The sequence below is a fragment of the Mastacembelus armatus genome, chromosome 4 (genome assembly GCF_900324485.2).
Source record: "Mastacembelus armatus chromosome 4, fMasArm1.2, whole genome shotgun sequence".
In the NCBI taxonomy this organism is placed as follows: domain Eukaryota; kingdom Metazoa; phylum Chordata; class Actinopteri; order Synbranchiformes; family Mastacembelidae; genus Mastacembelus; species Mastacembelus armatus.
The window spans coordinates 16,567,731-16,582,586 of NC_046636.1; the positions used below are offsets into that span (position 1 = coordinate 16,567,731).

At 38.9% G+C, this 14,856-nt stretch overlaps 1 protein-coding gene across 3 annotated transcripts in view; it reads left to right on the forward strand.

Moving 5' to 3' along the window:
• Nucleotides 1–14,441, forward strand: part of nlgn1 (neuroligin 1) — a 340,091-nt gene extending 325,650 nt beyond the window's left edge. For all 3 annotated transcript variants that reach the window (XM_026305296.1, XM_026305297.1, XM_026305298.1), the window contains 7 exons: nucleotides 4,320–4,532; nucleotides 5,720–5,986; nucleotides 6,063–6,424; nucleotides 7,676–7,836; nucleotides 9,606–9,762; nucleotides 10,594–10,671; nucleotides 11,452–14,441. In XM_026305296.1, the coding sequence (XP_026161081.1) occupies nucleotides 4,320–4,532; nucleotides 5,720–5,986; nucleotides 6,063–6,424; nucleotides 7,676–7,836; nucleotides 9,606–9,762; nucleotides 10,594–10,671; nucleotides 11,452–12,054 (1,841 nt within the window). In that variant the 3' untranslated portion in view covers nucleotides 12,055–14,441. The remainder of the gene's footprint in view (nucleotides 1–4,319; nucleotides 4,533–5,719; nucleotides 5,987–6,062; nucleotides 6,425–7,675; nucleotides 7,837–9,605; nucleotides 9,763–10,593; nucleotides 10,672–11,451) is intronic.
• The last annotated feature ends 415 nt before the right edge of the window (nucleotides 14,442–14,856 follow it).

A 14,856-nucleotide genomic window follows, 5' to 3' on the forward strand; every position in this document is an offset into this window, starting at 1 on the left:
TGATGATGCTGGTACTCCCACAGGGAGATTCTGAGGAGTACACTGAAAGGTTGATAGGGAGGATGACTGAGGAGAGAATTTGGCTGACTGCAAGGGTTTATGGGAAATGGAATCTGGGTCTGTGAGAGGAGCTCTTTTTAGGTTTAAACACCAAAAAGACATGGTTGAACTTCGAATAAAAACTACATGGATAGTATTTAGAACAAACTCTGCTTGGTTAAATTTAGCAACAAAAACTACTGAAAGGTACTTCACAATGTGTCATATGTCACTAAACAGAAGGTTTTAAGTAAAATTAATAGATTTGAAGATGAAGATTTTTGAGAACAGACTGTGAGATTTTATAATAATGAATTATGTTTTATATTAGTTTTTGATGCTCATAAATTGAGAAAACAGATAGAAATGCACAGAAATTGTTGCACGTCTTTTTGTGACAAAGGAAGACTGGGTTTTCTTACAAAAGAATAAAAAAGCAGTTTTGAAAAAAATTGTAACATATTTTCCTGCAAACCCCAAACACTTAAGTTATTAAAAAAAATATACTATTAAAATATTTTTTCTTCTGGGTCTCAGGTGGATATATTCCTAACTATGAAAAGATTGTTCAAAGGTAGTAGCTGGATGAATTCATGCATGTAGGTAGTATCTTATCATCCAGCTCAGCTTCCTTACCACATCTACTCACTGTTAAGACCCAAGTGTCAGTAAATCTGTAAATCCTCTTTTCTATGCGGCTGCACTATCGAGGCTAACAGAGCAGTAGCCATGACCTGTAAGTGAGCGCAAATCAATTCAAAACTACAGCTTCTGATTTGTTTTAGTAAGTACAACATGCAGGTACACTGTCAATTGCTTTTGCGTGTATCTGTGTCCCTCATGAGAACCAGACATTCTTGCAAAAATATTAAAGATGAATTTGAGGCTACTGGACAGTGTATAATTTTGGATTTTGGATTTAGCTGTGAAAGGTCATTGGATCTTCCTAATCAAACATGTTTATGCTTTGTTTGCAGCTACACCTGTGTATGCAAATTTGTGGCTCTTGTATTACAAATTGTGCGTGTGTGTGTGTGTGTGAGAGATAGAGACACACACGCAGACAGGGAGGTAGAGCTGCTGCCATACTACTCCTGCCATGCTAATCTTTCCTCCTGCCTTGCTCTTTGTGATTGCCAGCCCATCCCTGCACTGCAGCTAAATTGAATCAATTAAAAATCTTTCTTGTATATGGCTGCTGTCACTTCCACCAGATTAGGCTTTGATCAAGAAACTCACAAATAAATAAAGAAGCCAGTGAAAAGGGAATAGAAAGGAATTAACTCAATTAAACAGTCAGTCCTTGGACATGGCTGTCAGTAAGTGTGTAGATGCAAATGTAGTGTACTTCTTTCTGAGAGGGTCTGCACAAACTGTAAGAAGTGGTGTGCTTACAATGCTAATAATCCAAACCAAATCTTTGTCATGATGGATACAATCATAAAGACACAGTTACATGGTTATGTAACTATCAAATTTCATAAGGTTTAGGCAAAAAACTGCTTGTTTAGGTTTAGGAAAAAGATTGAGCTTTGTGTTAAAATGACATTTGATTTTATTTGATTTGTCATAGTCACTACATAATAATATAAACACAGGCATTAAACAGTGATCTCCTATGGGATGTTTTCGGAATCATCCACTTCCTATCTCCCCCCTTTTTTTTTCATATGTTGTACATCTGGCATAAGTTCACAAGACAAACTGACTCCATATTAGAGATGAAAAAAAATCAACACGGAAGTACCGGTGAGATGACGCTGCATGTGCAGTGATCCATAAATACATCTCATAACTGTCACATTAACTGTATGATATGCAATGAAAATTGATATAATAATTAGAGGGCATTTTTACAAAAAATCTGCATAGATTGGTTTAGATGTATCATTATTATTATGACCTCAAATGATATTGGCTTTTTTATTAACAGTCATGCTAACAGCTTTGTAGGGCTATATTTAGATAAAAAAATGCTCTAAGAGCTTTCACTAGATGAAATGTCCCAGGATCACCAAAGTAATTACAATTCATTCTGAGGAGAATATGAAAATCTGTAACAAAGTTCATTGCAGTCATCCCAGTGGTTGTTGACATATTTTACTCTTGAAGTAGCACAGAGAAAAACTGACACTGCCACCCCCAATTGCTATATTTAAATTGCAGTGCAGGCCAGTTCTTGGTCACTGTCAATTACATTTTTTCTGAACAGTGCTGGATATCACATTAAAAGGGTTTTTAATTTGAAACATCTGAAGAGCATTTTGAGCTAAAGCAAATATAATTAAATGGTATGCCAAAATAATATTTTTCTAACCTGTACACCACTGAATTTTAGTAAAATTCGAGTCCTTTCATCTTTATTTAGGGAATGAGCACTCCAATTATCTATGGAGTGAGATGATTGAGACAAAGACATGGGTAAAGATAGGTGAATTTGAAGGGGAGAGGGGTTATGGCAGGTGGGATAGTTCATGGGTGGGGTTACTAAAAGTGGCTAAAAGCTAAGCGCATGGCAAAGCTCCATTACCTGCTGCAGGCAAGTAATCGTTGGGCATGAAATTGCTAAAGACCGGAGCCCTCCTGTGGGTATACTGTAGGCACCTTGTCTCATCAGTACTTTCATACCTCGCTAGCACTGGATTTTTATTCAGCCCCATTGACCTCGAGTACATGACAGGTATAATTGGGCAAAGGAAAAAAAAGAGGAGGGGTATAGGTTATGGATGGATTTGGGGCCGGAGTTAGGCTGGATGCAGAGAAAGTGGTTTTGTTGTGAAAGAGGTTGTTACTGTGACTATAAGGGCCCTTGTGCATGTAGAGTTTATAAACATATTATTTAAGCTCTCATCAAAGACCATATATGATGATGAAAAATATTTGCTTTACATTACAGTATTTTTTACAAGTAGTATCTTATTTTTGTAGATAATAAAATGTACCTACTGTACTTCCCTTAGTTCCAGTCCAATAGGAAGTAGGCTTTGAACATTCCACATACAGTAGTTTAGATTCTGTGATCTGACTAACATATTGTTTTTTTACACGTGTGATGGTCTGATTAAGTGCTTTCTGCAGAAAAGTGACTTTTGAAACATCAGTTATTATAGATTTCCACCTATCATAGCATTTCAGCTGGACTTCATTTATACAGTATGTTTAACAGGTTACACAGGATGATATAATACATCATGATTCATAATGTCTTTGCCTGAGCATATCCATCAGGTATTATAGGTGGACTGTAATTATAAACTGACTATTAATTTAATTTAAAGATGCTTATGTATGAAGTGAAACGCTGAAGTTGATATGATAAAGAATCTTTATTATTTTTGCTGATTGGTGACCTGTCCAGGATGTACCCCTGCCTTCCACCTGAGAGAGAGCTGGGATAGGCTCCAGCAGATCCCCGTGACCCTGATTCAGGAAAAAGCGGGTATAGAAAATGGATGGATGGATTATTTTTGCTTCATGCAAACATGGTTTTGGAGGCAACTTAAATAATTTGTTTAGTCCAACTGAATGATTTTGAAAGTTATTAATTTACTAAAGAGTAATTATACAAGGCAATTTTATTTTTTAAAATTCATTATTTATAAATCCATGTTATGCAAAACAATCCAAAAGATATTTTCATGACACATGCATCCTCAACATTATCCTACTGTAAGTCCTCACTGGGGCTGTGGACTTGATTTCTATATGTCTTTCTGCATAATGAGTCTGTGTGTTTTATATTGGGTATATCCACATTGTACTTTATAGGGTAATAATGGATGTTTTATTGTAGTTTATGATTAAAAATTTAAGCTTGTTGGTTTATGTGTAAATATTCCATGTTATGTACTGGCAGCTAGGCCTGAAAAGTCCAAGATTTTTATTTGTCCTATTTTAATTAAGAACATCAAAAAGAAAAGCAAAATAATGAAATATATGTAGAATCCCTAGTGGCCTTCGCATTTGATTTTGTGAAGGATTTTTCTTTTTCCAAATGAGAAAATTAAAAATATTTGACACATTGTGTGTACAGTACATGTAACAAGCCATGTTGGCATTAACTTTTCAACTTGAATTTGGCTCTTATTTAAGCAGGCTGACCTTGTGATGAAAATTTAGTTGCCACATCATTAACTGGTGGGGTTATCCTGATAATTACATAGCCACAGAGTAATTTCAGTGAAATGCTATCCCTAATGACCCATTGTGTTTAAGACACTAAAAAATAATAAACAGAAGGGTAGACTAAAATATTCTCTGTTTTTTGTGGTTTCATTCAGGGTTCCTGAGTACAGGTGACCAGGCGGCCAAAGGGAATTATGGTTTGTTGGACCAGATCCAGGCTTTGCGTTGGACTAGTGAGAACATCGCAGCCTTTGGCGGCGACCCATTACGTATCACTGTGTTTGGCTCAGGCGCTGGAGCTTCCTGTGTCAACCTGCTCACGCTGTCTCACTACTCTGAGGGCAACCGCTGGAGCAACTCCACCAAAGGTAAAGTCACCCAGGAATTCCTGTGGGATATCTGCATATATTTGATACACAGCACTGTACTGTATGGCTCAATAGTGTGCCACCATATGGGCATTTTCTGCAGAACTGTATATAGCTCAGAGTCAAGTCATGAAGATGCAGATGCCACTTTTTTCTGTGTTTGTGTAAATGTTTGACTTTGTGTCTTGAATTGAGACTTATGCTGTCATGCATTGTACTATAAGGTGCTGCTTTTCGTGGAACTAAATCTGTGACATTGAAATGCAACCTGTGTTTGCATAGTGTTGTTTCCACCAACACTACAAATTTCTATTAAAGAGAAAATGCTCTAAGCATGCTGAATTATAATCTTTTTTTGTAGCCAGGTAGACACACTGTACAGACTTTTTAACTGTAGATGTAAAGCCTATTTGAACATAAAATAGCAATATATACATTAAAATGCACATTTTAGAAAAGACATTTGACAAAGAAAGCAGAAACATTTACAGAAACATGAACTGTTTTCATGGTCTCATTCTGTTCGGAGCAGTGGAAACAAAACATAAAAACACATGCTACCAATTATAATGCTGTTTCATGTGCTGGTGATTTTATTTTAATGCCACAAAAAGATCAAAACCACTAAGATGTTTTACCGTCTGTACCCCAATGGTTTGAAGGTGTAAATCTTTATAAAATGTTCAGAAATAAAGTTTTAAATTTAAATATGACCTACTGATAAGTTTTCAGTAGTTTTTGGAGAATAATTTAACTCTTTGCACAAAGGAATAAGATATACTATATCAGGCTTTCATTAGGAGGATTTATTCATTGCTTGGATCTTTTTATGAAATCTGTTGACAGTAAAAAAAATATAGAATATCATCAGTCTTATCAGTAAAAAACCAGTAACTGAGAAACAGATGCCATGTGTTGATAACCTACATTTACTTTTCCATGAATGAAAATTTCCATCACCTTGCCTTTAGATGTAAATGTACTTACTAAACTGTTCTTCATTTTCACACTAATTTACTTTCACTTCTTTCCTTCAATTGCAGCTGTGTGCCCTTGTGTTTTGATGTCCTTGTATCATGTTTGCTTTTGTGTGTGTGGGGGTGTGTGTGTGTGTTATTTAAAACAGTTTGTGGATCATAGTTTGTCTCTTTTGTTCCCCCATGCCCTTCTGCTGTTCTTGTTTCCAGGCCTGTTCCAGAGGGCCATTGCCCAGAGTGGCACAGCTCTGTCCAGCTGGGCTGTCAGCTTTCAGCCAGCTAAGTATGCCCGGATGCTGGCCCGTAAGGTGGGCTGTAACCTGGAGGACACTGTAGAACTTGTGGTGTGCCTGCAGAGAAAACATTACAAGGAGCTGGTGGATCAAGACATCCAGCCAGCCCGCTATCACATTGCCTTTGGACCTGTTATAGATGGAGATGTTATACCTGATGACCCTCAGATACTCATGGAGCAAGGTATGGATTCTCTTTGCCTAAAAGGCAGTAGTATTCAAAAATGTTGCTGCCCTACATCTTCACCATCTCTTTCCAGGTGAGTTTCTCAACTATGATATTATGCTGGGAGTGAACCAGGGCGAGGGCCTGAAGTTCGTGGAGCTGATCGTGGACAATGAAAATGGTGTCCAGGCTAATGACTTTGACTACGCTGTGTCCAGCTTTGTGGATGACCTCTATGGTTACCCAGAGGGAAAAGACATACTCCGAGAAACCATCAAGTTCATGTACACTGATTGGGCTGATAGGCACAACCCAGAAACCCGTCGGAAGACGCTGCTGGCCCTTTTCACTGATCACCAGTGGGTAGCGCCAGCTGTCGCCACGGCTGACCTGCACTCCAGCTTTGGTTCACCGACATATTTTTATGCCTTCTACCACCACTGTCAGACGGAACAGGTTGGTCTCCAGCTGTAGTAGGACATCAATTTTAAGGATTTTCAGTAATAAATATGTTACCACTTTCAGTGACTGCTCACAAACACAAAACCAGATATTCTAAATTAGTAGGCTTTGATAAGAGAATCCTTTCACACAATAAGACCATAACTGCAAAGCAGGCAGCTGACCCTATTTAATGTTGTTCATTGGCCCATTTTCACATGTTATTGGGCTCAATAGTCTGGTACTCCATCTACTTGTGGTTTGTATCATGCAACAGACCTTCATTGCCATGGTTACAATAATAAACACAAGGTCTACCAGCTTTACACACAAAAACTAATTGGTTACTGGACGTAAATTTAAATAACTACTTCTCTAATATTACCATCCACCCCACACACTGTCATTATATATACCAACTTGTCTAATTTCCTCATTTGCTCATGTCATAATTACTACACCTACCAGAGGTCAACCTAGTTACAGCATGTATTGATGATAAGCACCTACTGTGGTTATTGTGGAAAATGGTCATACTGAACTACAATTATAGCCCCGATAATGAATGATAACAGGTTATTACATGGTGTGACAATAAGAGATTCCGGTGAGTGCATATGTATATGAAAATTTGCTGCTGTTTTCACATAAAAAACTTAGTTGTTTACTAATGTGATGGCAGGGTGCCATACAGTACAAACTGATAATCTTCTATGGCACAAAACAGTGTCTGTTTTTATTCCACTTAAATTATTGTAACTGAGTAGTTGACAGCAAGCATTGGCTTTCTAACTCCTTACGTCTAGTTTTAACTGAGCTGAATGGTATCTGCATGCTTTGTTTCTTGCATATTCACACCTACACTAAGCAGTTATGAAGTCCTGAAAGAAAGTGGAGAGTAGAGATTAAATCACAGCATTTTTTTTTTGGTATAATTTTTTATTCAGCTGGCTACAGCTTGTGACATTTCCTTCAGCATTTTATTTAAAAAAATCAGCACTACATTTTTTATTTTTCATCTTGTCACTTTCTGTAATACACTGAATAATGGGCCAGATATGGTAAGCAAAATAATAATAAAACATATCTAATTTCCCTTCCCTCCTCAAAAAAGAAAGTATTTTCCTAGCTTCTTTGATCTGTTGCCTTTTTTGTATATGTTGCAATATGCTTTGTGTGTCAATGGCAAAATGCTTTTTAATGTCTTGTATCTGTCAGATAAATGTAATAATACTGATCTGATTTGATTAATCTGCTGCTCATTAGGTACCGCCATGGGCAGACGCAGCACATGGAGATGAGATCCCGTATGTGTTTGGCCTGCCGATGACTGGACCAACAGAGCTGTTTCCTTGTAACTTCTCCAAGAATGATGTGATGCTCAGTGCCGTGGTGATGACCTACTGGACAAACTTTGCCAAGACAGGGTATGTTGACTCTACAGCTCATTTTCTAAACCTCATTTACCTACAAATGTTGTCTTTTTGCAAAAAGCCAGAACACTTAAATGTTAATGTTGGAAATCAATGATAAGAGTTATGGCACAGAAAAGGATGGGCTTTAGTAATTTATAGTAGAATAAAATCACAATTTCTGGTGTGATAAAAAAATATTTATTTGCGTGTAGAGCAGATGCTTACAAGCCCTCTTTATTCTCGAAATGCTCTGTTCAGTCATTGTCTATAGAACAGACTGATTTATAAGCATCACCATGATCATATAAATAAATAGGTCTATAAATGTCAGCCAAAGCCTCATTTAAACATTTTTTGTGAGTATTTGTTATTCAGTTGCTCTTGCACCACTTGATGAACCTGCAATTACCATTACCGGACCTCAAAATAATAGAATTATTTTAACTTTCCTCAATACTAACCACATTGGATGACAATGAGTAGTGAATTGAACTATTTTGTTTTATGGACTGTTCTGTGGAATTGATATTCTATGCAGATAAACTCTACATATCTTCAAATGCATTCTTAATTAATGGTTGTACCCTGAAGAGTGACATTCTCAATAGGGAAATAATTAAACTCCCCCTTCCCATGTTGCCTTTCAGCATATAGTCATGGCGGTAATTGTTTTTCAGAAGTGAAATGGGGAGACATTGGCTTTTTCTGTGCACTGCCCAGTAGCCCTGAAGGGAACAGAAAGGCGCTAATGATCTACATATATAACCCCAAATTGACATGAAATGCCGGGTACCTGGGAGATTTATGCCACCAATTTGAATAGTTAAGCGTGTTCCTGATGAGGTCTGGCTGGCTCCATATGCCACTCTCAGACAATGGGGCGCTTACTGGGTCTGAATGGCCCTCCATAGCTCACAGGGCTGGCTCTTTTCTGCTCAGACTAAGTGTAAGTGGGTCTATTTAACATGGGATCCCATGCTGATTATGCTCTGTTAGTGCTTCTTGTTTATACTGAATGGAAGGAGGACATCCATGCAGGGTTGCTGACCTGCATTTACAGTGAGGCTTGTGTTATTATGGCTTAATTCTAATGTTCAACCAAAGTAGATAGTGCATAACATTAAAATAGTAGCTGTCATTTTGGTTTACAGCAACTGCTGAAGCATATGCATTTTGGAAATTATCAGCATGGATGAACTGCATCTTTATTCCTGGTCCAGAAGATTTTTTTCATGTGTAAATCACATTAAAAAATGTTTTTTTAAAAATCTCTCATGCTTATTTTCCAAGCAAATGAATAAAAACTAATTTTAGAGAAATTTCTGGGGTTATCTTAGTATGCTTTCATTCAATCATAATCTTTAGAAAACCAATCATTTGTAAGCAGTAATACCCCTTTTGACCTTCTTTTGATGTTATCAGGTGTGATATCTCAGACACTGTTGATTAAAATTTGATGAAACTAGAGGGCTGCATCTCACCACTGGATTCTAGTATTTTCATAATTACACTGATTAGCCTGAGGGAGATGCTACAATTAGGTCAAAATTAAAATTTTAATAACCAGACAGTGTTGTCTGAAAAGGTTCACCGTAACTTTAGTTTAGCTCCTAGTTTAGTTCTTACTGCCCCCTAAAGTAAAATACCACAGGACTGCAAGTGATTTGCCAGGAAAGGACAGATTTATCTAGGACAGGCAATGTGTCCAATATAGTGCATATTTACAGTTCTGCCACCAGCCAATCAGCTGTCAGTTTTTTCCCTCTCTCTATCCTTCTCAGGGACCCAAACCAGCCTGTCCCACAAGACACCAAGTTCATTCACACCAAACCCAATCGCTTTGAAGAAGTGGCATGGACACGCTACAATCAAAAAGACCAGCTTTATCTGCACATTGGCCTGAAGCCCCGGGTCAAAGAGCATTATCGTGCCAACAAGGTACAGTCAGATATTACTGAATGTAACTTCTGTTTTGATGTTCATTATCAGCCAGATTAGATCACATTTGCCCATGAGTATGGACTGTAGGTCAGTAGTCACTTTCGAAGTAGACTGGGAATGGTCAAACTGTGGCTGTATATTAATGATGATTTCTTTTATTCCCATCAGTTGCAGTATGGCCCTTATGTTCCCAATCACATCAGTGCAGCTCATAATAAAATTGACTTTAATAAAAATGTTTCTGGATGATCATTCCAACAATTCTAAATTAATTTTTTTTTTTTTTTTTTTGAGCACTTTTCCACACAATTTTCCTTATTTTCTTTTCCAGTTTTGGCAGCAGAAAGAGCCTTATTTATTTGTCTTTTACAGTTTCTGTTTTTTCTTTGGGGGATGTATGTAGTTATACTATAAAACAGAACCACAATGAATACCACATTCTGCCACAGAAATAACTTTCTCTATGGATATCTCTATGGAGAGCTCAAAGTGGTTGACATCTTTAATACCCATCTGATGGTGTTACATGTGATCAGCTTGTTTAAAAAGTCTGCCACTTAGTGGGCTCCTGTTGGATAGGAGAACTTAAAGCTCCTGCACCAGTTATCCAGGATCACTGAACATCTTGTCTGGTTGTTGATCTGAAAAGTTGAGTTCTGTGTGGTCCAGTTATTTTGTGCTATATTCGAAGAAAAATTGTAGTTACTGTCAGATTATGATCCTAACGTAATATAAGTTGACTTGATGATGATCTTCTCAAGACAGTTCTCATATATGGCACCCCTTTGCCTTCTTTCTGGCATCATATAATTTCTCCCCTCTCCTCAGGTTAACTTATGGTTGGAGCTGGTTCCTCATCTGCACAGCCTCAACGAGGTCACCCAGCTCATCCCCACCACCACCAAGGTTGGTACTAAATCATATATACCTCACCCTGCTAATAAAAGTTAACTACCTGTGTCACCCCTTCCCACATTTTTACAAACTATGATCTGGGAGTTTTTCCAGAGGTATTGAGCTCTGAATATGAATATATTAAATTATTGGAATTTACATTTGTATCCTATTTTACAGATTGATTTGATTAAACATAATTTATATGTCATATTCTACAACTTAAATTTTTAGTGTAGTTTTGGCACATCATCAAGCCTATCCTCATCAGGGGACAAACAGCTATGATCATTTGTTTAGAAGAGGAATATTTAAATGGGAAATGTGCTTACTCACGTGTCGAAAGTGAGATAAGGAGAATGACTCTTGAGCATTAAATGTGGAGCTGGAACAGGAGGTGATTAGGTTTGCATTAACACTTGGACGTGAGGGAAGTCTGTCCAAAGTTCATAAGTCTGTCCAGTGTCCAGAATGTCTGTATGCAAACTGGAAAACAAAGTGAATGAAAAAAATGGTTTTATAGGAAATATTTTTGGACACAGCCAAACTAGCTGCTTCCTTGTGCTCCATATTACACATACAGTAAAAGTAGTATTATTCGTTAACACTAAGGAAAGTGAATAGGCATAATTTCCTAACTGTGCTTTAAATTCACATATTGAAGTACCTCTCAGAAAGGTTTAAGGCCAAAAACCTGTCTTTATAGCAAAGTTTGCTATAAAGAGTTGGAATTGTGGGAGTGCAAGGCAGATTGAACTTTCCCAGAGCACTGACTGTTGTTCTGGTTTCCAGATCCCTCCACCAGATACTACTAACCGCACCCCGAAGACCAAGGTTCTGGTCACCAAGCGCCCTAACCCGACTCCATTCCCCACCGAGACCCAGGACAGCCACAACCAGCCACACTTGGTGGACCAGCGTGACTACTCCACTGAGCTGTCAGTGACCATTGCAGTGGGAGCCTCCCTGCTCTTCCTCAACATTCTGGCCTTTGCTGCACTTTACTACAAGAAGGACAAGCGTCGGCACGATGTCCACAGGCGCTGCAGCCCCCAGCGGAGTGCTGCCAATGACCTAGCCCACACTCAGGAGGAGGAGATTATGTCCCTTCAGATGAAGCAACACTCGGACCTTGACCGGGACTGCAGGGGCGTGGGCAACTCCCTGCACCCACATGATGTGGTGCTGAGGACTGCCTGCCCACCTGACTACACTCTGGCCATGAGACGATCACCAGATGACATCCCGCTCATGACGCCAAACACCATAACCATGATCCCCAGCACCATGGGTGGGCTGACCTCACTCCACTCTTTCAATACCTTCCCTGGCAGTGGGCAGAATAACACCTTGCCCCACCCACACCCACACTCACACTCCACTACACGGGTATAGCCCTGTGGATGCACTTGTGCAGGCAGGACTCTGATGGCCAAAGCAAAAAGCTAATGCCACTGCTGCAGCAGAGACTCATAGCTGATATGCTGATGCACACAGATACGCCGGGAGCTGAAACGCCAACCTGGAGTTGCCAGATACCTATGGAATTACACTGGTATTGTACGACACCCTGTTAAGACCTGAGGGAATATAATCAAGGGATTTCTGTGTGTTTGGACCAGAAGGAAAAAAGAATAATTATGGTTTTGTAGAAAAAAAAGACAAGAAGAAAAAATATTCAAATGAGTTGAAGAAAAACAGCCTCACAGGCTCGTGGAAGATTTTCTTTTGTTTTCTTTTTTGTTTTGTTTTGCTTTGTTTTTTTTCTGATATTGCAGAAAACAAGGTACAGTAAACTACTTTTTCTTTCTAGCGACAAATATGGCCTCCGGGATCTTTTTGACAAATGACTGCTTGACAGTATTATCTGGAAGCAGAACAGAGCATCAGACACGCCTCAGAGGTGAGAAGAGGGGAGTACTTTGTAAAAGAAAGAAAACATATTGTTTTCCTTTGGCATCACATTGCAGATTACTCTTTGTGGGCCACAGAGTAGGTGCTGTGCAAACCAATTCAGGCATGTGTTAACTTCATAAATGGAGGCTATGTAAGATAAGGCAAAAACTACTGTTGAAAAGAGCAAAGAAAGGACTGAAAATGTCAAGGAAAAAAGAAAGCCTGTATGCACAACAGAACCATTTTGAAGAAAAAAAAATATCATAGATACTTTTCATCCATTTATTTTTGAGGATTGGGAGCAATTTTATTGTATAGAACATATTTACATATCTAGATCTGTACACTAAGCACCAAGGCTGTTTAAGCCCTCTTCTCTTGGGGGATGTCTATACTGCAAACCTGCCAGCAGGACTGAACCAGTAGGAAATGGGATCCACCTTCTGGCTTTCTGGCATTTCCAACTTCAACACAGAGAGCTGGGGGACAAAGGATAATTGGATATTTTAGCACGATGCGCATGACAATTTATCTGCTTGATGGCTGCTCTGCTGATTATGTCATTATTAAGAATAATTTTCACCCTCTCCCTTGCATTGGAGCAATTTTCGAATGGATTTCCTGATTGGATTTCAGGAAAACACACACCCTCGCAGGACCACGGGAAATGTAGTTCCAGGTTGGGGATGCCGTGAGCTCAAGCTGGGGACAGAAAAGGGAGGGACTAGATATATGGTAAAACTTTCTTGCATAACATACTATAGCTTGAGTGGAGCTGGGCATATAAGGACTAGTTTTGTACTCTGTGTTGGTACTACTTTTTGATAGTGGTTAAATCACATAACACTGTATCAGTCAAACTCATTGTACCTTCAGTTAAGATCAGTGTTCTTTGCTATTCTACCTATTGAACCACTCTACCGTATAGAAGTAATTACCTGCACTATTTACTCCATTGCCCTTTTCTTCCCCTTTTCTTTAACTGGGCGGTATGTTGATTGACTGATGCCCATTGGTAGGAAAAAATAGAGGGTAAAAGTAATGGAAAATATATTGGAAGAGTGAAGAGCTTTTCTTTTCCTTTATCCAGCCAGATTTTGTAGAGCCGTTGAATTATGAATACCTACACACAACTAATACAAGTCAGAGGCCAAGCACAGACAGATCATGTCGGATGGAGTTCTCTGGAAATGCACAGCATGGGGATGGAAAGATGAGCTGGGGTCAGGATAGGTCAATTCTCATGGTGCACTTTGTCATGTAGTTTTTATTATTAGCCAAGGTTGATGCTATACGGCGGCACATTGTGTTATAGGAAAGAAGCAGAATGGCCCCCCACAGCAGCTGAGACTCACAGTCAGCCTCTTTACCTCATTTTAAAGAGCTACTACCTTTCTTTTTTTTGCCCCACTCTTTTTTTTTTGTACTAGAGATTCTCTACTGTCACATCTTTTATACTGAGCTGACAGGTTTGGCTGTTTAGCAAAATGGTTTCTCCTTGCATCCACAGGCGCCTTCAGTTTACCATCTCTGGCAAGGCTGTCTGCCATTACTAACATCTTTAGGTCAGTGAAGCCTCGACAGTTAACAACTTTAGCCACTGGAGTAGGAATGTGTCATACAGCAAAGGAGATTGCAGTCAGATCCAGTCACTTACGAGGCTGAAGTCAATGCCAGGGTAAAATGGTGATTTTGAAAACAGAGAAACAGAGGAATGCCATGGATGGCAAGCCCATTGCGATCAGATACAGAAATCTATATGCTACTTGGTCAGCTAAAACACTTGTCTACCTGTTTTCCCTTCTCTAAAGTGTATATGTGTGGAGGCCTCTGTTGTGGGAATACATCGTGCCCCTTTTGGCTTGCTCACAGGCACTGTGCAGTCATTCAAAATAATGAGTGCAGACTGCTCTTACCCCACACTGCAGAGGACGAGCTGGATGAGGGGAAAAAATCATGTCTGTGTTGCTTTTTGGGATCAAATTTAATTTGAATAAACTAATTACATCTGTTTGTTCCAGATTGCTTCTTTTGATCAAGCCCCCACCAGGGCTTGATCTGGGGTTTTAACAAAAGAAAGATTCCAAGGCTATTATGACTTATCATTCTCATGGGCCAGGGACTTTTTTAAAAATCATTCTCTTGATGTCTATGTCGTTATTGCCAGCAACCCAAAAAAGGGTCTTTTTCAGAATCTGTCCTGCAGATCTGTTGACACTTTATCAACAGGCCACTTTCTAGCGTTAGCGCTCAGCTTGCCTGTTTCTAAGTTGCAACATGCAAACATATGCAAATGAAAAT